The sequence below is a fragment of the Vicia villosa genome, linkage group LG6, assembly GCF_029867415.1.
Source record: "Vicia villosa cultivar HV-30 ecotype Madison, WI linkage group LG6, Vvil1.0, whole genome shotgun sequence".
NCBI classification, from domain to species: Eukaryota; Viridiplantae; Streptophyta; class Magnoliopsida; order Fabales; family Fabaceae; genus Vicia; species Vicia villosa.
Window position 1 is genome coordinate 97410895 of NC_081185.1, and position 27653 is coordinate 97438547.

The 27653-nt window shown below is 33.3% G+C and overlaps 1 protein-coding gene across 1 annotated transcript; it reads left to right on the forward strand.

Moving 5' to 3' along the window:
- Positions 1-16390: 16390 nt before the first annotated feature.
- Positions 16391-27139, forward strand: LOC131609377 (AMP deaminase-like). Its single transcript, XM_058881065.1, has 20 exons — positions 16391-16830; positions 18030-18169; positions 18413-18620; positions 18779-18957; positions 19054-19105; positions 19203-19330; positions 19446-19625; positions 20015-20082; positions 20178-20320; positions 21607-21668; positions 23186-23299; positions 23906-24046; positions 24336-24488; positions 24765-24818; positions 24900-25010; positions 25087-25260; positions 25338-25418; positions 25979-26077; positions 26398-26523; positions 26643-27139. The coding sequence occupies exons 1-19, from the start codon at positions 16482-16484 to the stop codon at positions 26464-26466; spliced, it is 2505 nt and encodes an 834-aa protein (XP_058737048.1). The 5' UTR covers positions 16391-16481; the 3' UTR covers positions 26467-26523; positions 26643-27139.
- The last annotated feature ends 514 nt before the right edge of the window (positions 27140-27653 follow it).

A 27653-nucleotide genomic window follows, 5' to 3' on the forward strand; every position in this document is an offset into this window, starting at 1 on the left:
ATTTGGATGTATTTGTACTACTACAATGTTGTTAGGACAATAGGTTTTATGAGTATTTCTGTAAGAAAGTAGAAAAACTATTTGATAATTAAGATACTACAATTTTTAATAAGACTTGTGGGTTGTTGTGGTGCTAATCTCTTTATCTGTTGAAATATTTAAGTCTAATGATTTATCAGTTTCCTATCAGTTGGATTTTGATCACTACTTTTTGCTCTTGTGAATAGAATTGTGAAGAATTGACAATTTGTTTTTAAATTCAAGCTGGTACAACATAGCAGAGGAGTACCAATTATTTGTAGTGTCCAACTCAATTAAATGCTGAATTTCCAAGTTTACATATTTTTAAGGACAAATTTGCTTTTACACTAATAGATAAATATAAGGCTTAAATGCACCTTTGGTCCCTGTAAGTTAGCGAGTTTTTGATTTTTTGTTGGTATGAGTCCCTATATCTTACTTTTTGCTTGCGGTTTAGTCCTTAAAGCCAAAATTTGCAGGAAAATCGGCAGGTTTTCCTGCCAATTTCCTGCGGATTTTGATTTTAGGGACTAAAACAAACGCAAAAGTGAAATATAGGGACTCAAACCCACAAAAAAAACTTACAGGGACGAAAATCAAAAACTCGCTAACTTATAGGGACCAAGGGTGCATTTAAGCCTAAATGTAAGTACACTTTAATTAAAAAAAGATAAATATGGCATATTTCACCATATACTTTATCACACTAATCAACTCATATTATTCTTAAATATAAAAAAATATTAAGATAACTTTGGTTTTTGTTTCGAATTGAAAAATTGATCAAATTAGCTCAATTTTAAAATAAAATGTAATTGTATATAAATTTTAAGTAAATTTTAGTATTTGAAATGTAATAATGATGGAGGCTATATTTATAAAATAAATATAAAGCATCAGTAATATGATTTTGAAGGACATAAGAACATATTGAAATGAAAGGGAAGGTGATAGATACATTGAAACAAATTGAAATAATTGTTATAGTCCGTCTTGCACATTCTTAAAGACGAGTCTGTCCACTACCTCACTTAGTAGTTTGTTTTTTCCTACTCTCACTCATCCTATATTTAGTGATCATTTTTATTATTTCTTTTTTAAAATAATGTTTGTAGGTTTGCTCTCCCTTTTCTCCCCTGTTCCAGTTTAATTTAGAGGTTTGCTCTCACTCCGCTTTCCTTTTTTTTAAACCGATATTTTAATTCTTTATTATGATTTTATAAATCCAAAACTTATATTATTACAAATAGGATAGGCTTCTAGAAGAATACTTATTCATAGTTGGCACGGGTTAGAAAAAATATCTCTCTTCAAATTTATGATTTTTATTTTATCTCATATGTTTTAATTTTATTATTGTTTACTATTGTTATATATGTTTTTGTAGATGTTGATTGAAGCATCACAATAAAGGTTTTTAGAAGTATGAATGTAGGAGACTATAAAATAGAAGAAACATTTCTATCGAGTTACAAAAAATATCTTCCTTTTCAAATCTATAATTTTTATTTTCTTTTCATATGTTTTAATTTTATTTTCTTTTCATATGTTTTAATTTTATTATTCTTTACTAAGAAAGTTATATTTTTTTTACGTGTAGTGGTAACTTATTTTCTTCATTTTATGGTTTTTATTTCTCATACAAATATTTAAAGAAATAATAATTTTAAATTTATGGTTTTAATTCTCTCACTCAATTTTAGTTATATTTTCTTCCATAGGTGCATATTTTAAATCATCACAAAATAATATTAAATGGTATGTTAGAATCATCTTCCTCTTTAAACTTATAGTTTTTCTTTTTCTTTCTATCTTTAATATTTTTTTTAAAAAATTTGGCTATATTTTTTTGTGTTCTTAATTTTGTTGTTTTCTAATTCTTAATTATGTTTTTTTAGGTGTATACTTTAAAAAAATCAGAAATTAATATTGAAGAATTTGAGTTATAGAAGAGGATGGGTTAAAAGAAATATTTTCATTTTTAAATATATAAATTTTGATTATCATTTTTGGGTTAAAAAATTGTTGAAGAACTTGAATAGTACATGATATAGGAGTTTAAAAGATGAATTGAAGTATTTGTCTCCTTGGCTCTTTGATTTATATAGCTTTATAATTAAATTTATTTATCTTCTACCATTTATAAAATTTGTGGTTTTTCTATTTTAATTTCACATGTATACTTATTTTCTACTTTAATTATTAATTTGATGTTATAAATAAATGATATTTTTATATTTATTATTTTGATCTAAATTTATTTTAAACAGTTAAATAATTTTATAAAAGATCAAAATAATAAACTTATATTTTAAATTACAAATACAACTTATATCAAAATTATTTATATCAACATATTACTAATAATTTTTTTAAAATTATAATATGATTTACTTTGGGTAACTTTTATATGATTAAATTATTAATAAACTAAATAATTTTATATGTCTTTGTGGTATTTTTTATTTAACGAATTATTTTTTTTAAAACTTACACAAATTTTTAATAAATTAGAAATGTCCAAATTATTTTATAATTTATAAAAAAAATTAGTTAAATTAACTTTTTTTATATATACTATTAATAACAATGACATTTTATCTATACAATAGTAATCTTACTATAAATAAAATTTTTAAATTATAAATATTTTTAAAATACCACAGTAGTAACTTATAATTTGTGGCTAGGGAGTATATTTAGTAAAAAGAGCCATAATTAATTTTGTTTTTCTAGTCCAAGTGACATGTCGTTGTTGACTGAACCAGTCTTGCACTTCAATTAATATTTTATAAGAGTACCATACATAATTACATATGCATGGATAGACACAAGACAGCTTCCTGTGTTCAGACTTCCTCACTTTTATATAGGGATGTCAATGGGGCGGGGCGGGGCCGGGGGATACATTCCCATCATAATCCCCGCCATCGAATCTATTCCCCATCCCCGCTTCGGGTCCCCGCTACGGGGGGATTTTGTCTCCCATCCCCGTCCCCGCGGATCCCCGCGGGTCCCCACGGATCCCCATGCGGAGATCCATAGACATGATTATTATTATTTTTTAAACCAAATTAACAGTAAAAGCTTCAAAAAGTAACCACGAGAAATTTATAAATTATTCCTTTACGATAAATAATAATCTATAATATTGAGTGTGATGACCACCAAAATTTCAAACTTTAAATAAACTTGAAATAATCATTTAGATCTCACTCTTTTACTAACAATGCATATATATTTTAAATTTGTGTATAAGATTAATTACATGAAATGACAAATAGACTTACATAATAATTTAAAATAATAAACTAAGGACATTTGGCTATTTTATGCGGGGCGGGGACTCCACGGGGCGGGGGATATTTACGCCACCCCCGTCCCCGAAGTCCTTCGGGGAGACTTTGTTCCCCATCCCCGTTTCCGTGGGGGGAAAATTCCCCATCTTTGGGGCCCCAAATGGGGAATCCCCACGGGGATCCCCGCTAACGGAGGCAAGTTGACATCCCTACTTTTATAATAAATGTTTTACTTTAAAATTGTGGGCAATTATTAAAGAAATGACTAGGTAGATTGATTATAATAGTAAAAAAATATTTATTATATTAGTTTTATTAGTTGTAGTTAATAAAACAGTTGAGTAAAATAAAATTAATAAATAAGAGTGTAAAGCAACAAGTATTGTAAGATAAAAAATTTAAATACGACACTTTTTAGGAAGGTGGGTTCGGTTTTCGCTCTCTCGTAAAGTTGAACGAAGCTTTCAATTTGGAGATGGCGCGGGATCTCTTCAATTCTGTAGAATCCTGGGCAGTGTTACTTAGAAGTAGAACCTATAGAAAAGAAAAGTTCATAAAGCACCACATTTTCTCTTCTATTTGGTCTAGCATCAAATCTGAGCTGCATACTATTTTGGATAATTCTGCGTGGTGTTTGGGTAATGGGGATTTCATTAGTCTTTGGTTTGACAATTGGTGCAGTGACCCTGTTTCCTTGATGCGGACGATCTGAATGGTTTGGTTGATCAGAAGGTGAGCAGTCTCATTGTTAATGGTGATTGGGACTTCTCTAAAGTTGTATCGTCTCTTCCCCAGTCGCTTCTGATTCGTATTCGCTCTTCCCACATCCCGCATGTTCTTCGGGCATATTCTAGAGGCCTAAAGGTACTTCTTTAGATTGGTGGCGTTGGCTATGGGCTAAAACAATTCCTCCCTCAAAATCCTGTATGGTTTGGAAGTTGTTTCATAGTAAGATTTCCACCGATGATCAATGAAAACGTATGAATTTTGCGTTTTCATCCCCATGTGATATTTGCAACGCGGAGGAAGAATATTCTCATCACTTGTTCTTCCTTTGCAAGTTTCCCTCTCAACTTTGGGTTTGGGTTGGTCAGATGCTCCAATTCCATAGCCCTATCACGGATTGGGAAGATGTGAATATTTTGTTGAGTAAGAGGAGCTCTGGGAAGTGTAAGACTTTGCACTGTGTTGCAGTGATTTTTGTAGTTAATGTTATTTGGCTAGCTCGAAACACGGTTAGATTCCAAAACTTGGGTGTTAATATTTCTTCTTCTATTTCTTATATTCTGGATGCGGTATCCTTTATTGGAAGCGCTTCCGATGGCTCTTTTCTGGATACGAAGGACTTTTTTATTCTTAAGAATTTCCGTGTTACCATTCGTCCTCCTCGAGCTTCAAGGATCTTTGAGGTCATATGGTGCTTCTGTTAATCCGAATGGGAATTCTGCGTGTGGGGGTATCTTTCGCAATAGTGAAGGTAGTTTTCTGGGTGCTTTTGCCATTTGTTTGGGTTCTTCCACTTCTCTCATTGTCGAACTTTATGGTGCGATGTTTACGATTGAGTTCGCCCATGAGAATCATTGGAATTATCTTTGGTTAGAAACAGACTCTACGACGGTTGTTAAGGCTTTCAAGCCTCCTTTTTTGGTTCCGTGGAATATTAGGAATCGGTGGATGAATTGTATAAATATAGTCTCTAATAGGCATTTTAAAGTTTCTCACATTTATAAGGAAGACAACAGTTGTGTTGATGCTTTTGCTAACCTAGGCCTTAGTTTATCTAATCCAACTTACTATTCTTCTATTCCTGCTTGTATTCAGGCAGGTTTTGTAAAGAATCGTCTTGGTTTGCCATTCTTTAGATTTAATTCCTCCTGATAGGGTTTTGGTGGATGTCCCCCTATCGTTTTGTAACAATTTTTATTGGTTCAATACAACTTCATTTAAAAAAAAGAATACTAGGTCGCATCAATTCTTATGTCTGCCACACATCTAAATTATGTCTAGTTAATACGGAGTATGTTTTTTCTACAAGAATGTATAGGTAATACTTGTATGAAGAATTAAAATCAATTTCTCTCTCCTTTTGTAAAAAGTATGGGCTTTTTTCTCCTTTTGTGAGAAGTGTTACAATTAGGGGTGAAAATAGGTTGGACCGAGTTAGACTTTGCCAAACCTAAGTTTGGCCTGTCAAAAAAATCGAAGTTTAAGTCTGTCCTGTAACCTGTCGTAGGTTTAATTTTAGGCATGTGTTTGGCCTTTTTGAATGCCTGGTTAGCCTGTTAGCCTACATAAAAGCCTATTTGTTTTATACATATGTAAATAAATAATTAAAATAATATTTAAATAATCTAACTAACTAAAATACCAAGAGATTAAAAATTTGTTTGTATTGACTTATGTTAACTTACCTATTAGCATAAGTTTTGTGAGACTATTTGTTTAAGAGAACTTGTGAAAACCATGTTTATCAGGTGTTTTCATTTTATTTTTACAAGTTCTTTAAGATAACCAAGTTTTATTTATGTATTTTAATTTAAAGTACAAAACATAACATAACATAATGATAGTAAAAAAATATTCATATTTATCTAAATAGATCGGCCTAATAGGCTTAAAATACTTTTTTTGGGCCTGAAACTTAACCTTTTTAATTAAATAGACTTATAAAAAAACTTAGACCTTTTCTATTTAAAAAAATATGTGGCCTGACCTGAACCTGTGTAGGCTAACCTATAGACCCCTATTATCGATCGGTCTGACCTATTTCCACCATAGTTACAATTCATTGCTCATGTGCTTTGGTAATATTGTCATGGAACACTTGTGAATTAGAGAAGATGAAGACCAGGTGGTCATAGTTTATAAATTGGTAAACACTATTGGGAGTGATAGCATTGATGTGAATTTTTATCTGGAAATATTTTTTAACTCATAACTCCATTAAAGTGGAGATGATGAAGGAAATACTATAGCAACAATATGGGAACCAAAGCTTAGTGTAGAGATTAAGAAGATGAATGCCAAGACATCTTTGTTTCATTTTTACATGCTATAGACGTGTGAAAGGTGATAAATGGAGGACCACAAAACATTGTTAATCATCTATTAATCATGAAGAAAATAGAGAGAAATTTCTTAACATAGTAGAATGTATAAGCTTCATTTAGTATTGTGCATAATGAGTTAAAGTTTACAAGGCATATAACAATCTCATATTTATAGAGATTCGTGCATATAATGCATGGAGTGCTCATGTAGGAAATATTCATGTCACCATGCAACCTTCTTCTATTCATGTGCATGGTGATTTAAGCTTACACGCACTTTAATCATACAAGTGTGTGGTGTAATACATTTCATGCTAAAATATCATGTTTGCACTACTCTTGTTGTAATTAATAATAATTAATTATATGGGTGTGTTTAAAAATGACAAGAAAATATGCAGGTGAATATTGTTTTTTAAGTTCAGAAATAAGCAACATTTGTGAAGTGTTATAGTAGGCAGTTTGTTTTTGAATTCGAAAATAGGCAGCGCTTTCTGAAACGTCGCAGTAGGCAGTTTGTTTTTGAATTCAAAAATAGCGGGAGCTTTGATGCCAATTGAAGGTTGAGAAAAACGCAAGAAAGGGGGGTTGAACTGTGTTTTCTAAAAACTTTGATTCTTTAAAGAAAATGTTTGAAAGGTTAGAGAGAGAGAGAGAGAGAGAGAGAGAGTTCAAGGAAAGATAAAATTAACACTTTCAGTTATCCTGGTTCACCTTAGAAAAGGCTAATCCAGTCCACCCGCCAAGGTGATTTCGTCTTAGAAAATGACTTAATCCATTAATCTTGAAAGATTACAAACAACCTCTAAGAGTCTTGAAAGACACCTTAACCCTCCCAAGTATACAGAATAACAACCTAGTCACATGAGGAAAACAAATCTCAAAAGATTTACAAATGAATATTTACAAGATATTGCTTCTAAAAAGTAGATTGAAACATTAAACAGTTTAGTTCAGATGTTAACACAATTTATGAGCAACAACTCTTGAGTTCTTACAGATTCTTAGAAACTAGATTTCTCATAATGAAGTGTTTAGTGCAGTTTATATAAGAACTTTATTCTCTCTGTTTCTCTTTGAAGTTTATTTGCTGAGTTTGAAAATATAGCTTTAATAATGTTGTAGTTCGTTCGTTGTTCGTTGTTTTTCTTCAAGAGAGAGTGTCTCATATATATATATATATATATATATATATATATATATATATATATATATATATATATATATATGTATATATATATATATATATATATATATATATATATGTATATATATATATGTATATATATATATATGTATATATATATATATATATATATATATATATATATATATATATATAGTTCCATGATTATATGGTCGTTGAAGAGAACAAGTCGACGCTTTCCTAGATGCAATGGCTCCAAAAAGTTTTCGGGAACAGTGAGCACACCGATGGTGGATGTACTTTTGTAGCCATCGTTATGCAAAAGTAGAAAAGGTGATGTACTTTTGTACCATGTTGCTTCTTTTGCAAGTTTTTGGTCGTCCTTCAGTTGTAATATATTTCCTTTCTGAAGTAGAGCGCTTGTTGAGGAGATCGAGTCACACAAACGTTCCAAGAGAGAGAGAGTCCTTCATAAACAGAAAGAGGTCTTCAGTGTCAAGAGCAACAACCTATCTGAACGACGCATTTTGATTTCTGAACTAAAAGCAGCAAGCGTTTATGAACTGAATTCTTGTATTTAATAGTCGTTTTGCTTCAGAATGTTTGTAGATCCTTTTCTGATGAGTTGTTCAACATTCTTCAGAACTGCTTATATCTCTTCAGAATTGAGATGAATAGTTCTTTTGATGTGATGATGCTGATTCTGATGATTATTTGGACAACAATCCTAATCCACCAAAATAGTGAATCTGCACACTTAAGACACTTTTAGAGTATAAATTTTTTCATATAAATATAGAGAATTTCTTTACCCACCTCCCAATGGGGGTCACCCCCAGCGAAATCCCCCATTTGCCCCTGCTTCGGAGATGCATCTCCGAAGTAATTTTTTTTATAGATTTTTTTACTTCGAAAATGCATCTCCGAAAACACCACTTTTTTGGTGTTTTCGGAGATGCATTTCCGAAATGCATGAAAATTCAAAAAAGAAATATTTCGGAAGTTCATTTCCGAAAACATATCTGCATATACAATCTTCCCTCCTTCACTATTTCATCATTTTTTCTCCAAAATTTCTCCAAACCCTCTCCAAAACTCAATCAATCTCCATCCATTTTTCGTCTCAAAATCAAGTTTCAAACTGTTGATCACGTTAAAGGGAGCATAGAAAGCCACAATTTGAGGTAAACATCTTTTATTTCATCCCCTATTTCACTACATTGATTGAAGCATTTTTTGCTGAAACCTACGATGGTTCGGAAGTTCATTTCCGAAATATGTTACCTAACAAATTTCGGAAATGTACTTCCGAAATAAGCCCTGGCAGTAAAAAAAACAATTCTGGCCAATTTTGCTAATTTTTGCATATGTTAGGTATGGTGCATCCGGACAACATTGTGCACGACGACATAGTAGCTAAAGCGGAAGTTGTCAATGTTAGTAGCGATCCGGGTATCGACGTTTAATCGATGATCGATGCGGTTGATGTTCGACAACAATTTACAAATGATCGGAGTTTCGCTAGTCGTGAACAATTGATTGATTGGGTTCATAACGAAGCTAGTAAACTCGGATTTGGAATTGTTATTTTAAGGTCCGACAATGGAAATAGTAGGCAGAAAGCTTTCGTTGTTTTGAATTGCGAGCGGGGTGGGAGTTATGTACAATCAAACCGGGTATTAAAACATGAAGACACGGGATCGAGAAAGTGCGGGTGTCCGTTTAAGTTGCGCGCGACTCGGAGGGTTGATGATTTGTGGCGTTTAAGCGTCATTTGTGGAATTCATAATCATGCCTTGGATGCCAAGTTACACGGGCATCCAATGGAGTGTCGTTTGTCCCGCGAAGAGAAGATTATGATTTAGGATTTATCGATAGTTAAAGTGGCACCTCGCAACATACTTGCCGATTTGAAACGGAAAAAACCGGATAACATTTCAAATATCAAGCAAGTTTACAATGAACGACACAATCTTAAAGTTTTGAAAATGGGCCCTCGGTCGGAAATGCAACAACTTTTGAAACTATTAGGCGATAACTAATACGTGTCAAGCTTCCGAACGTCCGAGGACAAAGTTACAGTGCGTGATATTTTTTGGACTCATCCCGAAAGTATCAAATTGTTCAACATATTTCTAACCGTTCTTGTCATGGATTCGACGTACAAGACCAACAAATATAGGCTTCCTCTTCTAGAGATAGTCTGTGTGACCTCGACGAACAAGACTTATTCGGTCGGGTTTGCTTTTTTGGAGTGTGAAAAAGAAGAAAACTTTACATGGGCTTTGGGAATATGCAAGTCTTTGTTAGTTGATCAAAAGGTATGCCAAACGTCATTGTTATCGACCGGGACAATACTTTGATGAATGCATTCGATTTCGTCTTCCCGACATCGACCGTATTACTTTGCCGGTATCACATAACTTGCAACGTGAGAAGTAAGTTGAAACCCGCGGTTGGGACAAAAGATAGGCCGGATGAAAACGGTAAAGTTATCAAAGCCGTTGTTGTTGTGGATAGGATTATGGAGGCATGGAGGGAGATTTTAGATGCACACTCCGAAGAGGTGTATACCGAGAAATTTGTACACTTTAGGTCTTTGTGCGTTTCCATTAAGACTTTTTGTCATTACGTCGAATCCACCATCCTTGACAAAGTAAAGGAAAAAGTTGTGTGCGCTTGGACGGATCGAGTTAGACATCTTGGTTGCACCACGACTAACCGAGTTGAATCCGCACATGCGGTCTTGAAGAGGTGGTTGGGTGATAGCAAGGGAGATTTGTGTCGGGGATGAGACACCGTGAACCAAATGCTCCAAAATCAACACAATGAAATTCAAACATCATTTGGTCGGAGCAAGACGGTTATGGAACATCGGTTTAAGGGCCAAATTCTATTCTCCCAATTGATTTACAACATATCCCGTTTGGGTTTGAATTTTATGTTTCATGAAGCGAAGCGGGCGGAGACCACGGGTCCGGATAGTTCTTTATGTGGGTGCACCATTAGAAAGACATACGGCCTTCCATGTGCTTGTATACTTTTAAAAAATGAAGTTGAATTCACCGATACGCATGGATGAGGTAACCGACCATTGGAAGAATCATCGTTTTGATGATTTTGACCCGCCGAAAGAAAATGACTCCAAAATCACCATCTCCGACGAGTTGGAAGTGATAATGGAGAAGTTTGCTAATGCGGATGACACAATGAAAATGCACGTAAAAGAATAATTACGAAAAATTGCATTTCCAGAGACCACCGATTTGAAATCGCCATCTCAACCGGTTAAAACGAAAGGTGCACCGAAAAAGTCCAAAAATACACAAGAAGACACATCAACAAAACGATCTCCTTCCTACTTTGAACATGTTGATGCATTGTTCCTGGATTCACCGACACCAAAGTCCAAGTGTAGTGGTAACAAAGGAGCCCGTATTTCGAAGCCACCTCGCACACCGCCAATAAAAAAATCACCCATTATCTACATTGATGAGATGCCACTTTTTATGCACAAATATATCGATAACATAATTGATGTTGGAGGCGGCGACAATTGTGGATATCGGGCTGTTGCGGGTATACTCGGTAAAGGGGAAGAAAATCACACTTTTGTTCGACGGGAACTTCTTTCGGAGTTGACTTCGCATCGGGACATCTACGCCCGACTATATGAAAATCAAGAAATTTTTGAGAAACTTCATGATTCACTTGTTCCATCACTTACCGGTATCGCTCCGGTTTCGAAGTGGATGTCATTCCCCGATATGGTCCATCTAATAGCAAGTGCATATGATCGGGTGTGTGTCGATTTGACGAGATTTGGACTATGTGAGACATTCTTTCCACTTCATAGTCGACCGCCATTGGACGCGTCGAGCCGCATCATATGCATCGGGTATCTAAGATCGCGGCACTTCGTGCAAGTGTTTTTGAAACCGAATTGTCCTATACCGGCTACTTCTTGTCAATGGATGACACATCATTCAAATGAGGCGGAGACTTGGCCGGATCCTTTCGTTTCAAGAATGGCGGAGTTTGAAGAAATGATGAGCCAAGAGCATAAGCAAAATAGAGAGCGGTCAAAGAACATACCTATTTTAGATTTAGGAGCCACCGATTGGTTCGGTGGATTTTAGTTTTTACCGGACCGTTTTTTGTTTGTAATGACCGTTTTTGTATGTATTGTCGTTTACCATGTAAAATCGGACCGATTCAATACATATATAATATAAGTTTGTTTTATGTCATCATTGCCTAATTTATGCCTATTTTGAATGCTTTTGGTATTGTTTACACAAAACACTCAGCAATGCACAAAATGCAAAATTCACCTCTGTTTCTGCATAATTCGGAAATGAACTTCCGAAATATACTTGTTTGCAGCCAAATTTCGGAAGTTCATTTCCGAAAATACCACTGAATGTAGGATAAGGTTTGTTGGGCCATTATTGCTCTAATAAGTCTATAAATACAACACACTCTTCTTCATCCTCTCCACACCACAAAACACAAATGACACAAACCTACCCCCACCTAGCATTCGTCTACTTCACCAATGGCTACCCGATGCCATTCCAATTCCGTTTCTTGCGCGACACACCGTTTGCGGAGTTGATAATGTCGCTCAACACGCTATTGCAATATCCAGAAAATCGAAAGGTTGTCAAGCTTGAGTACCGCTCGCCATCGCTTAACGACAACGAAGACGTTGAGTTCACACCTTTTGAGAACAAGAACAACGAAGATTTAGCGGTTTTGTGGACAACTTTCGACCGATTTTCTTCGAAGGGTCCGATTGAGTTGGACGCGAAACTTCAAAGATCGGGGGACGACGTTATCAAAATGTTGACTCATCCTCACCTACCCGTGTTTAACAATATGTAACTTTAATCTTATGTAATGTGATCGATGTAATCTTCATCCGTTAAATAAATCGAATCGTTGTTGTTTGTTATTTTTCTTCTGTCCAGACCTTATTTCGGAAGTACATTTCCGAATTCTTTCAAGGGGGGTGAATTCGGAGATGAACTTCCAAATACACCAATTTTCTGGAAAACAACTTTATTTCGGATGTACATTTCCGAAATCTTTGTTTTTCATTATAAAAAAACATGTTTTCGGAAGTACATTTCCGAAAACACCTTTTTTTTTCAATAAAAGCACGTTTTCGGAAATGCATTTCCGAAATAGGGGGTATTTTGGTAAATTCACCAGAGGTGACCAAGTAAGTTAGGAGGTGGGTAAAGAAACTCTCTAAATATATGCATTGTTATCATCAAAACTTAAAGATTGAATGCAGAACCAATTCTTGTTCTAACATATCAATGTATCATTATTTTTCTTTGTCGATTAATGAATGTGAGAACAGTCTCACGAATATCGCATTTCCTTCAGTTTTTAGAGCTCCGAGAACCCCAAAAAGTAGCATATAACAATAACTTTATTTGTTCTTATAATCCATTTTTGAAGATGTGTATCTGGGTGAGATCATCGAAATTGTGGTTGGGCATCTCCTTAACATGAATTTGTATCTCTCTCACGCTTCCATGGAGTATTAGTCGTTTATTGGGAGAATACAACAATTATTGTTTTTATCTTCCATGAACTTGTTATGAGGAAGGAACCTTTCTAAAAACTTTTCCTTCAGTGTGTTATTGTTTGTCATCATTTGCGTTGGTTGATCAATGTACCATTATTTTGCTTTGTCGATCAATTAATGTGAGAACAGTTTCATGAATATCGCATTTCCTTCAGTTCTTAGAGCTCTGAGAGTACTACACAACTAGTAAAATTTATGAGATGTGTATAGAAATCTTGATAATCTAATCCTGCTAAAGGATTAACATAAATATTTTGTAATAAACTTGTTTTGATCTCGGTTTGGTGGGTATTCTTTTGCGATATAACTATGTGAGCTAGTCGTCTGTGACAGCATGCCACCACCATTGTTGTTGTTTCCATTATTATTATAGTTATTGTTTTTTATGGCATTTTAATCGTTGTTGTTGTTGTTATTACCAATGTTTGCCATGATTTTTGGTTTTAAAACAAAAGACTCTTTTAGACCATGTTTCTTGGATAGCAATTTTTTTTTAGTCATGTTGTTATTTTTTCGTGCGACTCATTCTATTTTAGGGTCAAACAAAAGTTGCTTTTCAAGAACCTTACCTCGTATAAACAAATATCAACATACTAGCATATATTTGTTAGTAAGTTAATGACTATAAGCAAAATATTCTTAGATATAAATAAATATAACTTGTTATAAACAAAATACTAAAAATGATAAAACTATCGCAATGTCTTTAAAAAATAACACCAATCTCTGATAGGGATGTCAATTGTACCCATACCCAATGGGTACTCGCAAAAAATACCTACAACGAATATGATAAAAACTCACGAAAATGGGTATGAGCACAGACACACATAATTACTCATTAAAATAAGCGGATATGACTGCATGTATGAGTACCTTAATACCCACCCCGCCCCATATTTTCATAATGTATACTTATATATTTTAATTTAGGGTTAATAGGCATTTACACCCCTGTAATGTTAGCGAATTTTGCTTTTCCCCCCTCCGTTGCCAAAGGTAGGTTTTGGCAACGATTTTTTTGAAAAAACCGTTGCCAAAACCTGCCTTTGACAACGGAGGGGGGAAAAGCAAAATTCGCTAACATTACAGGGGTGTAAATGCCTATTAACCCTTTAATTTATATCATCATATAAAAAATGCATGTCTATCTCTTTAAAAAAATACATCACGATTTTAATTTATATTTAAACTATTACACATTTTAATATAAGTGTTAATTTATTTCATACTTAAATAGTGAAATCTTTGAAATATTTTTGTTAATTTTGTTATATATTTTAAAATGATATGATATTTTTTAATTAATAGACTTATTTTTACTAGAATTTCGAATAACAGGTACGAGTAAGGGTACTTAGGTACGCATATGGTATGAGTATATAGGTTGGTGCCTATGCGGGCATAGGCTCAGATACATGGATTTTTTCAAACTGCAGGTATGAGAACGAGTACTATAGTACCCTACCGAAACCCTACACATTGCCATCCATAGTCTCTGACAGCAATGCCATTTTGTTATAGGAACAAAAGTAAGTATATTGTGATCATCTCCATGGGGAATGGTTGTATTTTACCGATTGTTTTATAATTTATATGGTTTTAAGATTGATTTATCAACTACTTAATTAATTAAGAATATAAAAAATAAATTACGAGAAAGTAAAATGAACTTTGATGTTTAACAGTTGAAAAAACTCGTTGGGGCTAGATTTTATCGACCTATTCTCATGTAATATTCTTGATCAATAATATGCAATTCTCATAAGTTATTAATATTATTGTCTGATGCTCTCATTGCAACTTATGTATGAGTCAACGACATGAGATCAACCGTATTACCTAATAGACAATCTCTCAGCCTATTACCAAATATGATAACATTAAGCTTCAACAAATCATACAACTACTAAACCTAAATCTATGTCTAGACTTTAGCAATTCCAATAGATGAAAATATTATATATAATAATGACTAGTACCTTTCATATATCAAGTCATACCGTGAAAACATGTTTTAGGTAACTAATCCAAAACAAGCATTAAGAACAATAATTCATTAATATTAAAGCTTAGGAAGAGTTATATAGATCGCTATGATCAGGATCAATACAAGATCATTAATAAAACTAGATCTAACCCCAACAAAAGATAAATTAACTACCGATTTAAGTGCTCTTCAAGGACTCAATGTGTTCTAGTCAAATGGGCTGATGTCTCACTCTCATGATGCTAATTGAGTTTGAATATTTATAAACATTGGGTTGATGTCTCATGTTACTAACTATGTTCGAATCTTTATAAGTATACCGATTGATAATCTCTCAATCACAAGATTTATGAGTGAAGTGATTTAAGACTTATCGATTCAAAACAACTATGTACTTCTAGAAGCCTGGAGGCGACTTAAGAAAAAAGCGCTTCGCCTCTCCTCGCGCTTGGGGGGCTATGTACTTCTAGAAAAATAACCCGGACCGAGCCAAGAAGGATAACCCGCGTCAAGGTGAACCCGCCACGACCCTTGTTAAAACGGGGACCTCAACTAGGTCGCCTAGCCAAGACGCCTAAAAGGGTCTTTACGAGGCCGTCCCCATCTGAGTCGAATTCCAGTATGCCAATACTTTATTATAACATATAAACGCCCTTGAAGACCGTTATTCACTTATTTAACAGTCATAAATTGATTACATGAGCAAGATGAAACAAGATAATAAACTACAATCATGTCATTAAATGCATGAAGAAATTCCTTAATTAACGAGTAGTATATCATATAACACCTCCCTTTCTAGGAGGAAGACAAGCAATCCACAAACGAGAAACATCCAACTTCTCTGCAACCAGCATCGGAGTGGTTATCAATATTGTTTTGTAGGAACAAATTACGATTAGTTTTTTATGTTAAATATTTTAAAAAATAATGGTAAATAATATATATATATATATATATATATATATATATATATATAATTTTAATAAAAGTTATAATTATTTTATTTTTATATAGAAGAATAAAAAGGTATGTTAAGAATTTAAAAGATTCATGTTAAAAAAATAAAAAAGTTTGGAGTAGTGGAACAATTAAAATAAAACTAATATGATAAATTTGCTAGTGATTTATTTTCTTAAATTTAGGTTAGACTTTTTACATCGAAGTAGCAATTTTGTACAAATGACCCAATATACGAAGAAAGAAGCCTAAACTGTTTCCACTTTACACTGAGCTCACTCTTCCTTCTTCGGTAGGGTTTATCTCTTTCTCTCTTAATTTCACATTTTATTGAAAAATATAATATAATAAATCGGTATTAAAAGGTTGCACTCGTTTTCACTTTTTCACATTATTCCCAAAACAGAAAAAAATGGATACCTATGTTTTGCAACTAGCCATGGCGGCTCTCTTCGGAGCTTCCACCGTTGCCATCTCCGCTTATTTTTTGCACCGTAAGACACTCCTACAGCTTCTCGAGTTTGCTCGCGACGGTGATGATCGTGATGAAGATGCCGACCTTGTCGCCGCTGCCGATGATTTGCCTAACCGTATCCCTGGCGGCGGACGTGGAAGGAGGAAGCTGAATGGATATATCCGGCAAGGCTCTTCGTCGCTGCCGGATGTCAAGATGATGTCTGAAGGCGAGGAGAGGAGAAATGGACAGGTTTCGGTCCAAGGGATTCCGGCTGGATTGCCGCAGCTGCATGCGGTTCATCAAGGTATGGATGAGCTAATTTATGTATTATTGGAATTGAAGTTGATGTTGTGGACTGTTATTGATTGTTGTGCTGTTGTGTAATCTGCAATGTGTGTGATTTGTGTGATTGATCATTGATTAGAGATAATGTGAACTGGTAGAGTAGTTTGTGGAGCTGATTTTGATTGCTGCGGTGTTAGGTTTTTCTCTATTTCCTTGTTCATTTGGAAAATTGATGTTGATTTAGATTTAGAAGGATAGGAAAAATATGAATATTTTGCTTTTGTGATATAATTTGGCTTTGTATGTGTTGTTGATTTTGGTTCTTATTGAATGAAAGTTTGCATGATAGAGGGTGAAATCAGGTACATTGATGTGATCATATGAGTTATTGTGTTTGTTTGATATGTGCTATGAAACACTTAAACAAATATGAATACCAGACATGTCACTAGTTATAATTTAAGAAAATGAAAGTGTTTGAATGTTTGTGTTGGTACTGTGTAAGATACATGTAAATATGTAAGATACATGTAGATAAAGGCTTGCCTGGTTAAAAGAATTAGAGAATGTTTGCTACTTGTCGGTGATTCTTCACAATAATCAAATAACAAATTGAAAGAATCGAAATCTCTTTTCATCTTCATCTTTACTGCCAAGAAAATAAATTTATATTGCTAAGAGTTTCAGCGGGTGGGGTGAATGAATTGAAATGAGTGGTTGAGAAATATGTCCCGTGCATGGAACCTGAAGTAACTGCAGTAGTAGAAATTGTTACATTTATTTGGTACAGATGGAATTATTACTTCTTTGGTAGAACTAAACTAAATAAAATGGATTGAAATGATTTCAAGCATGTGAAAATTTAATTATATGGCAAAAGATGCTCTGCCATGTGTAAATAGTCAACATACATGTATTATTTAGAGTGATTTAATACCTTTTTGTTGGCAAAGCTTTATGCTAAGCGCATAAGCTTGAGGAGGTTAATTTCCTTGCATTGTTTTGAATTAACCTTCAAAAGGCTTAGCTAAGCCCTGTTCTAGCATCAATACATGCCACTGGAGGAAGGGGCAGTGAGCAACTTACATTTTCACTTTCCATCGTGCTTTATTTCTTTTTGTATAGCCTCCCATTGATACACTGCTCACATTAGTACGTGAACTGCCTTATTTGATCTCAGCTTGTTTTACTGATTAAGAAAAATATATACACTCATAGGTACCCCAAAGAGAAAAATCACTCCCAAGTCTCCTGTAGCAAGTGCTAGTGCCTTCGACAATGTTGAAGAATCAGACGATGATGATGTTGCTGACCATACTAAACTAGATACTACATATCTTCACACAAATGGAGATGTGGTAAGTTGTTGCTGGTATTAAGTTTAGCATTTATATGATATTCTGTAAATGAAAAATGTTTGCTCGTCAAATGATAAATTGCCATCTTATTCCTCCCTGAATCTTACACCTAAGATTGGAATCAACCTAGATTTTCCCGTTGCCTTTTGAGCTGCACTTTGATTATTTAGGATGATGTGTTCAGTACCCACTAAAGCAAAATGACAATGATTTCTGATAATGTTTGAAATTACCTATGTTCAGGGACCAGAAGTTAAAAACCAAAATCAGCCTTTACCTGATTCTGTAAATGCTAATGGAGAGCAGATGCCAGTTGCAGTTTCAAGTATGATCCATTCTCACAGTGTTTCTGGTGACCTGCATGGTGTGCAGCCTGACCCAATTGCAGCTGATATTCTAAGAAAAGAGCCAGAGCATGAAACTTTTGCTCGACTTATAATTACTCCTCTTGGTACTAAGTTTTGGTCTTTCTCTTGAATGCAATTATTTACTTTAAACGGGTTTTCTTGTAGCATGTGTAGAGCCCACTTCCTTAATCAACCTTTGCAGCTTATACTAGCACACTTGAAAGAATTTTATAATTTATATTTCATTTTTTTTATGGTTTAGAGGCTCCATTACCTGATGAAGTGGAAGCCTACATGGTGCTTCAAGAATGCCTTGAAATGAGAAAAAGATATGTCTTTACAGAAGCAGTTGCTCCATGGGAAAAAGAGGTTATATCTGATCCCGGCACTCCCAAACCTAACCCAGAGCCATTCTTTTACGCCCTTGAAGGAAAATCTGATGTGAGTATTTTACTTTCTTTTTCTAGCGAATACATGGTTATCTTAAAGTTATATACACTTTGTGAAGAAATGAATGTTGTTTCTGCTGTGATGCAGCACTACTTTGAAATGCAAGATGGGGTTGTTCACGTATATCCAAATATAGATTGTAAGTATATTGAGAATTTGTATTTGTTTTCTACAACTTTTATTTTATTGCACCATTCTAGCTGGGAGTCTTATGCAATTTTTCTTGTTATCTGCAGCAAAACAAGAACTTTATCCTGTTGCAGATGCAACAACCTTTTTCACTGACCTCCATCATATAAATCGAGTCGCAGCAGCGGGGAACATAAGAACTTTATGCTATCACCGGCTTAATCTTCTGGAACAAGTAATTGCAATTTTTCAGTTTCTGAGTATGACTAACAAAGTATAGGATATGCTTTTACTTTAATCACAGGCAAGGCAAGGTCAGCTGGTTTTTGACAATTTTTGTATGTACTCAGCAATTCATTCTTCATTTGATGCTAAATGCGGATAAGGAATTTCTTGCCCAAAAGAGTGCTCCTCATCGAGACTTCTACAATGTTAGGAAAGTTGATACTCATGTCCACCACTCAGCATGCATGAACCAGAAACATCTTTTAAGGTTTATAAAATCTAAGCTAAGGAAAGAACCTGATGAGGTAATAATTTGGATATGTTTATTGCGGTGTTATCACTTGCTTTGCTGTATATTTTTTGTGGAGTTAATATTCCAAATTCATTTTCAAGAAAAACAACTGTTTTGTCATTGTTTGCTCTACTGAGTAAATAAATACAATCAAACTGTAGGTTCGTGTATGCCATAAAATGGAAATTCAACATTAAATCACAGGTCATCCACTTGTATTGTTCATTACATCATACATGTTTTAATAATTATCAGATGAAATAATATAGTTCACTTTAATGTGCTTATGGAAATAGAATTATGTTAGTTTATTTGGTTTTGTATTATATAATGAGTCATATTTTGGGAAGATGATGTGCGGTGAATTTTATTGAAACATTGGAAAGTTCTTACTTCATTCAGGTCGTAATATTTCGAGATGGGACTTATCTGACCTTGAAAGAAGTTTTTGAGAGTCTGGATTTGACTGGGTTGGTAACAAACATTTCTATAAATTCTACTATAATTATAATTCATTATTAAGCTTGGTTGCTAATAAATTTCAACACTTTTTTCTCTCAAACAGATATGACCTCAATGTTGATCTTTTGGATGTTCATGCAGACAAGAGTACATTTCACCGCTTTGACAAATTCAATCTTAAGTACAATCCCTGTGGTCAAAGTAGGCTCAGGGAGATATTCCTGAAACAGGATAATCTCATACAAGGTATTCCCTCTGTTCATTATTACTTGTCACTTTTTTGGAAACTGTTTTTATTTGTCATTTCCAAATATCAAAGCAACATTAACTTTTGTTGTCAATAACACCCTTAAATAATTATTGCTGAGAGAAATATGTGAAATGAAATCATTAATAACTCATGGTATTATAGAAAAAAGACAAATAACTACTCCCTCAGTCTCATAAAAAGTGTCTCATTTGCATTTTTTCTCCGTCTCAAAATAATTGTCCTTTTTCAATACCAATGCAACATTTATTATTATTTTCCACTACTATCCATATTTATTAACTTTCACTTTATTCAACTATTCTATTAACTACAATTAATAGGGTATTCTATTAAAATCAACTAATCTAATCATTTTATTAAGAACCGCTCATTGCTCAAATAGGACATTTTTATGAGACAGATGGAGTATAAAGCAACAACTGAAAAAGAAAGGAAGGAGTAATATTTTAATGTATAATGGAATCTCTTTGCTTAGTTGTTTTTTCTTTGAAAGCTCAACTTCAAACAAGTTTATTTAAATCACATAAGTATTGTTGTTAACTTCACAAAAAAAATTCCAGATCCGAGACAAAGAGTCAAACACTTAAACATGATCATCTAGTCTAATAAATATCTACAATATATCTACAATGTAATGGATATAGTATTTCCAACCTTGTCTATATGTCATATTTGTTGTTAAAGACAGGGAGTTGGATAACTCGTACTTGTAGTGATTAATAATATTAGGTTCTGATGGAAAATAAAACTTTGTTTAAGGTGGATGTGCCTCAATTCAATATTCAGTGGGATTATGTCATAATGTCATTAATTTTTGAAAAAGAAGTACCATGAATTCATACAGTGGAAAATTTAAGGTTTGTAACTAATATACATGTATGGATTATTCTCTAAAGATGGTGAGAGTGGTTGAAAATTGTATTACATTATTGAATTATGAATGAACTAGCAAAATACCCGCGCGTCCGCACAGGTAAATTTATTTAATATGGTATAAATTTTATTTAGATATACATGTAAATTGGAAATTAGTTATTTAATTGTAAAATGAATTTTTAAAAGCAGTTTTAAGTTTACATTTTTCAAAAGCAACTATATTAATAAATTTGTGGAAGAAACAAAAAATAAAACATCCACAAATGAATATTAAAATTTCACATTAGTCATTTGTGAGTTCACTGTTACGATTTGTGTTAGTTATCTTCAATTTTTAGGCATCTTTTACCCACATATGTTCATACTATTGTGTTGTACCAATTAGGTCGTTTCCTTGCCGAGGTGACAAAGCAAGTATTTTCTGATCTTGAAGCCAGTAAATATCAGGTGATTGATACCTTGCTTTTTTTTTTTCTTATATTAAAATACTTGTAATGTAATACCTAATTTTTGTTTTGTCCTTATTACACTTCTTAGCCTAGAGATTAACAATCAACATGACTAGTTTGCTGCTATGCTATTTTATATAGGTTTATGTGTCAGTTTTGCTCTTTCCTTAAGCATGTCTTAAGGTTTTTTTAGGGCTCTATGTGATTTTATAAAAATCTTCTGTTCAACCTCTGTGCAACTGATTGAAAAAAATGTATAAAGAATAAGACGTTTTTCCTTTCTTTTTTTAAAAAATCTTAATAGAATGATATTTTTGTGATTTATTTGTAGTAATAAATGGTCCACCGAAACACTCTATTAGAAACCGTGTCCTTGTCTCTCATTCCATTTCATTGTTTGTTTTGAAACCTTGTTCATTCAATCGTCCTTTCTTGTTTAAAAACTCTCTTTCCCTCTCTCATTTCAATTGAATCGGTGCCTTTCTTTGTTAGAATGGCTAAAGCAAAGACTGCTTTTGTGTTTACGAATTGCTAAGAGAACTCTGACGGTCAAAGGTGTCTATTTGCCAGGCCGCAAATGGGTTTAAGTACCCTCCACAATCCAACTTTCCTAACTATATCTCGAGAGACACATTAAACTTAAATCGTTTTTGATTTTGATATTTGGTTATTGATTTTTGATATATTAGTTAGTTTATTGATTTTTTTGATTTTTTGATATATTAGTTAGTTAGTTTATTGATTAATTTATTTCTTTTGATGTTAGGTTATTAATTTTCTTAATTATTGATATATTAGTTAATTTACTAATAAACTAATATTAAAAAAAAAATTAAACTAATTAATATTTCAAAAATCAAGAAAATCAATAAATTAATATAAATTTTTTTAAAAATCAATAAACTAACTAATATATCAAAAATAAAAAAAATTAATAAACTAATATAAAAAAAAAATCAATACACTACTTTTGTTTCATGTGTCACCCGGAATATATTTTGGAAAGTGGAATTATGGATGGTTCGCGATTGCAACCAATTTTTGACATGTTTAACCCGTTATTTTTTATTAGTCGTAAACTCAAACGCAGCCTTTGTTTTAGCCATTTTAACAATGAAAAGGCGACGAATCAATTGAAATGAGAGAGCGTTTTTAAACAACAAATGACGATCGAATGAAAGACAGAGAACATGGTTCCTAAACAATACGATGGAATGAGAGAACGTTTTGATGGATCATCTATAGTTAAAAATAAATAGCAAAAATGAATATCAAATTCTATAAATTTCTATTAAAAAATAAAGTAAAGAATGTTTTGTTCTTTATACACTTTTTCCAATTACTTGTACCAAGGTTCAAATATGAAAGAAAGATTTTTATAAAAATTAAAAACATACTTAAGGAAAGAGCAAAATTGACACATAAACTTATACAAAATACGGTAAACTAGTTATTCACTTCTCATGTGGGCTCTAACTGTTTGCTAACTTTTCTGCCTGCCTATTTGATTCACAGATGGCTGAGTATAGAATATCAATATATGGTAGGAAACAAAGTGAGTGGGATCAACTTGCTAGTTGGATAGTGAATAATGAACTCTACAGCCAGAATGTGGTTTGGCTGATTCAGGTATTCTCCGGTTATTTGCTTGTCAGTGTCTCCTTAATATTCATATACATAAATCATTATTCTTCTGAAGCGATACTTTGAAAATGGTGAAGTATCGGTACCGGGTACGCACCGGTATTGAGTAGGTATTCCATTTTTTTTTCATTATTTAGTATCGAATGAAATTTGTGATTTCCTCAAACATCAATATAGTATATTTATGTATTTTGTCATCTCTGTTACTGTATTTTAACATTATTTTTGATTTTTAAAACTTTTATAGTGATGTTTTGTTGTGAACCTAACAACTTAGTTATCTACTCAAACATTTTATAGAAAACTCTTACTTTCATTAACGTACCCGTGCCTTATTTTAAAAAAAATGCTGTATCCCGTACCAGTACCTGCACCGGGTACCGTACCCGTGCCCATGATATTTCTTGTAGTACATTATTTTTACAATGTCGCAAATTTCAGCCTCGTAAGCTATTGTTTCGATGTTCCTGTTAGAAATGCTAAAGATCTAGTACTATTTGGGTACTTCCCATTTCTGGCTTAGTTTGTTTGTTGAGAATATTGTGCAAGTATAGGTTGTTGACGGTATTTCTTTTAAAATTTGTTTTGCAGCTTCCAAGGTTGTACAATGTGTACAAAGAAATGGGAATTGTGATGTCATTCCAGAACATCCTTGACAATATCTTTATTCCACTTTTTGAGGTTACCGTGGACCCAGATTCACATCCTCAGCTACATGTTTTCTTGAAACAGGTGTGACACATTTTCAACTACTTTTTATATTGTTGGAACTAGGAATCTTTTGCTACCTATAATGGACTGCTGATGGTAATATTGTATTCTATAACCTATACACTTATTAATCAAAGTAAAGCAGTTTAAATGACTGCAAATATGCACTGCACAAGTGGAATTTTCTGCTAATATTAAATTGGTTTCATACATAATTTTAGCAACCACATTTTATTTGTTTTGTATCTTCTTTCTGCAATATAATATCCATTATCTGGTATTAATGCTGTTTCTATATTTTCATTTTTAGGTGGTTGGGTTGGATTTGGTTGATGATGAAAGCAAGCCTGAAAGACGGCCAACCAAACACATGCCTACACCTGCTCAATGGACTAACAAATATAATCCAGCATTTTCATACTATGTCTACTACTGTTATGCCAATCTTTACACCTTAAACAAGGTGTGTAACTTTTTTCAAAGACAACTATATACTAGTAAGTTAATCACCAAAGAAACCAGCACTGGTTGCTGATAAGAGGAAATTCAAGATGGAATTCATGTTAGTATTAAGAGTGTCACTATATATTCTATTCATTGCTTGCTTCTTTCCTCAATAAACAATAGACTGCCTTAAATATGTATATCACAGTTTTTCTGCTTCTCACTCCATAACTAGAATCTGATTTTCATGACTTTATTTAATCCTAAAATATGACCTAATATAAATATTTCACAGCTTCGTGAGTCGAAGGGAATGACAACAATTAAGTTACGTCCACATTGTGGAGAGGTACTTACTGGTGTATACTATCTTTGTTTTGATATTTGTTAATTTGTTTTATGGGCAATTGATGTATCATACTCTATTCAGGCTGGCGATGTTGATCATCTTGCTGCAACCTTTCTTACTGCTCATAACATTGCACATGGAATTAATTTGAGAAAATCTCCCGTGCTTCAGTATTTGTATTATTTAGCTCAGGTATGGTCCATGTTTCAACAGATTGCAAAATACTGATATATGCATTGACTAATTGGTGGTGGGTATTTATTATCAGATTGGGCTGGCAATGTCTCCCCTTAGCAATAACTCCCTATTCTTAGATTACCATAAGAATCCTTTTCCGAAGTTCTTCTTGAGGGGTTTGAATGTATCACTTTCCACTGATGATCCGCTCCAAATTCACTTAACAAAGGAACCATTGGTTGAAGAATATAGCATAGCTGCTTCTGTAAGTACCAAGATCTCTCTCTCTCTGTAGCATAAAAACAGACAATATTGACAGCCGGGACATTTCTTCCTCTGTAGGTGTGGAAATTGAGCTCATGCGATTTATCAGAGATTGCTCGGAATTCAGTTTACCAGTCAGGTTTCTCACATGCCTTAAAGGTAAACTTATCTTGAAATATAAGCCTTCTGTATGAAAAATTTTCTACTCCTAAGGCGTAAATGTTTTTTACCACTGAAGATTCCCCCAAAAAGCCCCTGGGAAAGTGGGTTTGGTTATAGTGTTTATATTTTCAAGAATCTAATCTTTGGTGGAAGTAAGTTATCTACTGCTCATACAATGATCGTACTTCCGAGATTAAATGTGAAAATCTGTGTTATTCAGTATTTTCGAGATTTAGAAACATGCAACTTTAACACAAATTTTTTTCTCCACCCTGTTTATATTGAGAATCAAACGAGTTACCAAACACTAATAGCTTATAACTGTGAAGTACTTCCCACAATATAAAAAAATTTGTTATAATGATCAAACTAAAATTAGTAAGTCTGAATATGAACTGGGTAATTATTAGATCTAGGATCATGTTTATACTTCATTTAGAGTACGAAATAATCTGAACTAATATAATGCTATAAAAGCTGAACGTAATTTTTTTAATGTTGAAGTATTGTGGTCTGTCTTGCACTCAACTGATTAGTTTTTCTTGTGTTGTTGTTAGTCACACTGGATTGGCAGTGAGTATTACAAGAGAGGGCCAAATGGAAATGACATTCACAAAACAAATGTTCCTCACATCCGATTGGAATTCCGTGACACGGTATGGGATCAATGCATGGTTAAATTATCTTATGTAAATTGTATACTATTGCTAACATGAATTTGAATCCAATTATTTATACTATATTCTATTCATGTTGAGTTGAAATTTGCTATGTAAACAAATTGGAATTGTTGCTTGCTTCCAACTCACTTTTTAGCCTTTTAGTTATTTATTTATTTGTGATAGCTTCAAAGTTAACAATTGTTTCTGTTACTTAAAACATCAACAAGCACAATTAACCAGAATTACAAATTCACTGTAATTGTTTAGTTTACCCAAAAACCATATTTTCCTTACTTTGATTGCTATGCTTGCAGATTTGGAGAGGTGAAATGCGACTGGTTTATTTGGGCAGAGCCAACATTCCTGATGTAGTAGACAAATAATATAACATGACGGTGGCTTGTCCTCCATCCACACTCGAATAACCAAGCTGCTAACAGGTTATATCTCCTCGGCTTCTTTTCTTCCTTCACGAGTGTCTGCTTGTGTTTTGGTTTAGTGTTGCCATTTTTATTTTTCTTCCTTCCTTCGTAGATGATTGAATCTTTCCCCCTCGTAGATTGAAAATGAGTTTCCACACCCACTGAGCATTGACAATGGTGTCTGAGAACCCTATTCAATGGTTAGGTTTGGAACACATGTAATACTAAGGCTGTGGACGTTAAAAGATTTGTTCGAGGGTATTCATCATCACTGAGCTTCAGCAAGACTTGCAGAACTACAAATCATCACGGTCCACCCGGGAAAGTCCTTTCTCTTAGTATTAACGTGCTCGAGTGTTTTAAATTATTAGATTACCAATAACTGGATAGATGCATAAAGCAATGGATACTTGTTGCCCTTGAAACTATATAATTATAGTACTGCAATGAGAGAAATTAGCTTTCTCAAATTTTGATCCCTATGTTCTTAAGGGAGCTTTTTCATTGGAAGATGAAGAGTCTCCTCAGTTTTGCCATGCAATGTAATAATGATTGTGAGAGTTATGATGAAATTTTGCGATGATCTTACAATTGAATCGAGGAATGAGTGCAATTTATATTTTATTTTGATAAATTCTCAACCATCACTCCCAATGTTATAGGATAAACATTGGTATTAGTATATTTTGACATATTTGAGCAATAGGGAGGATTGATAAATTATCTTTTATTTTATTAGATACTCGATCTCATTTTGTGTCTCAACTGTGTTTTACACAATTCTCAAGAGAATGAGTAGTGTTTTCAAAAAAAATAAAATGAGTTCAATTTATTTAAGTAAATTATAAATGATAGTATGTGGAATAGTTTGATAAATTGGAATAAAATAAAAAGTTAAGCTTTTGGTTCTTCTAAATTGATGTGATAATGACAAAATTTAATTTCAATCAACATTTTTATATGTGGGGATAAAAAACAATAGTAATTAAAATAAATGATATTCAACAATAATGATCATTAAGCAGAAAATATATCAAAAGAAAATAAGGTAAGAAAAGACGAAAAATTTGTTTACTCAGTTTGATAAAAAGATTTACAACTAGGAAGAGTGCATATTACAAATGAGTTATAAGAAAATAACATGTCTT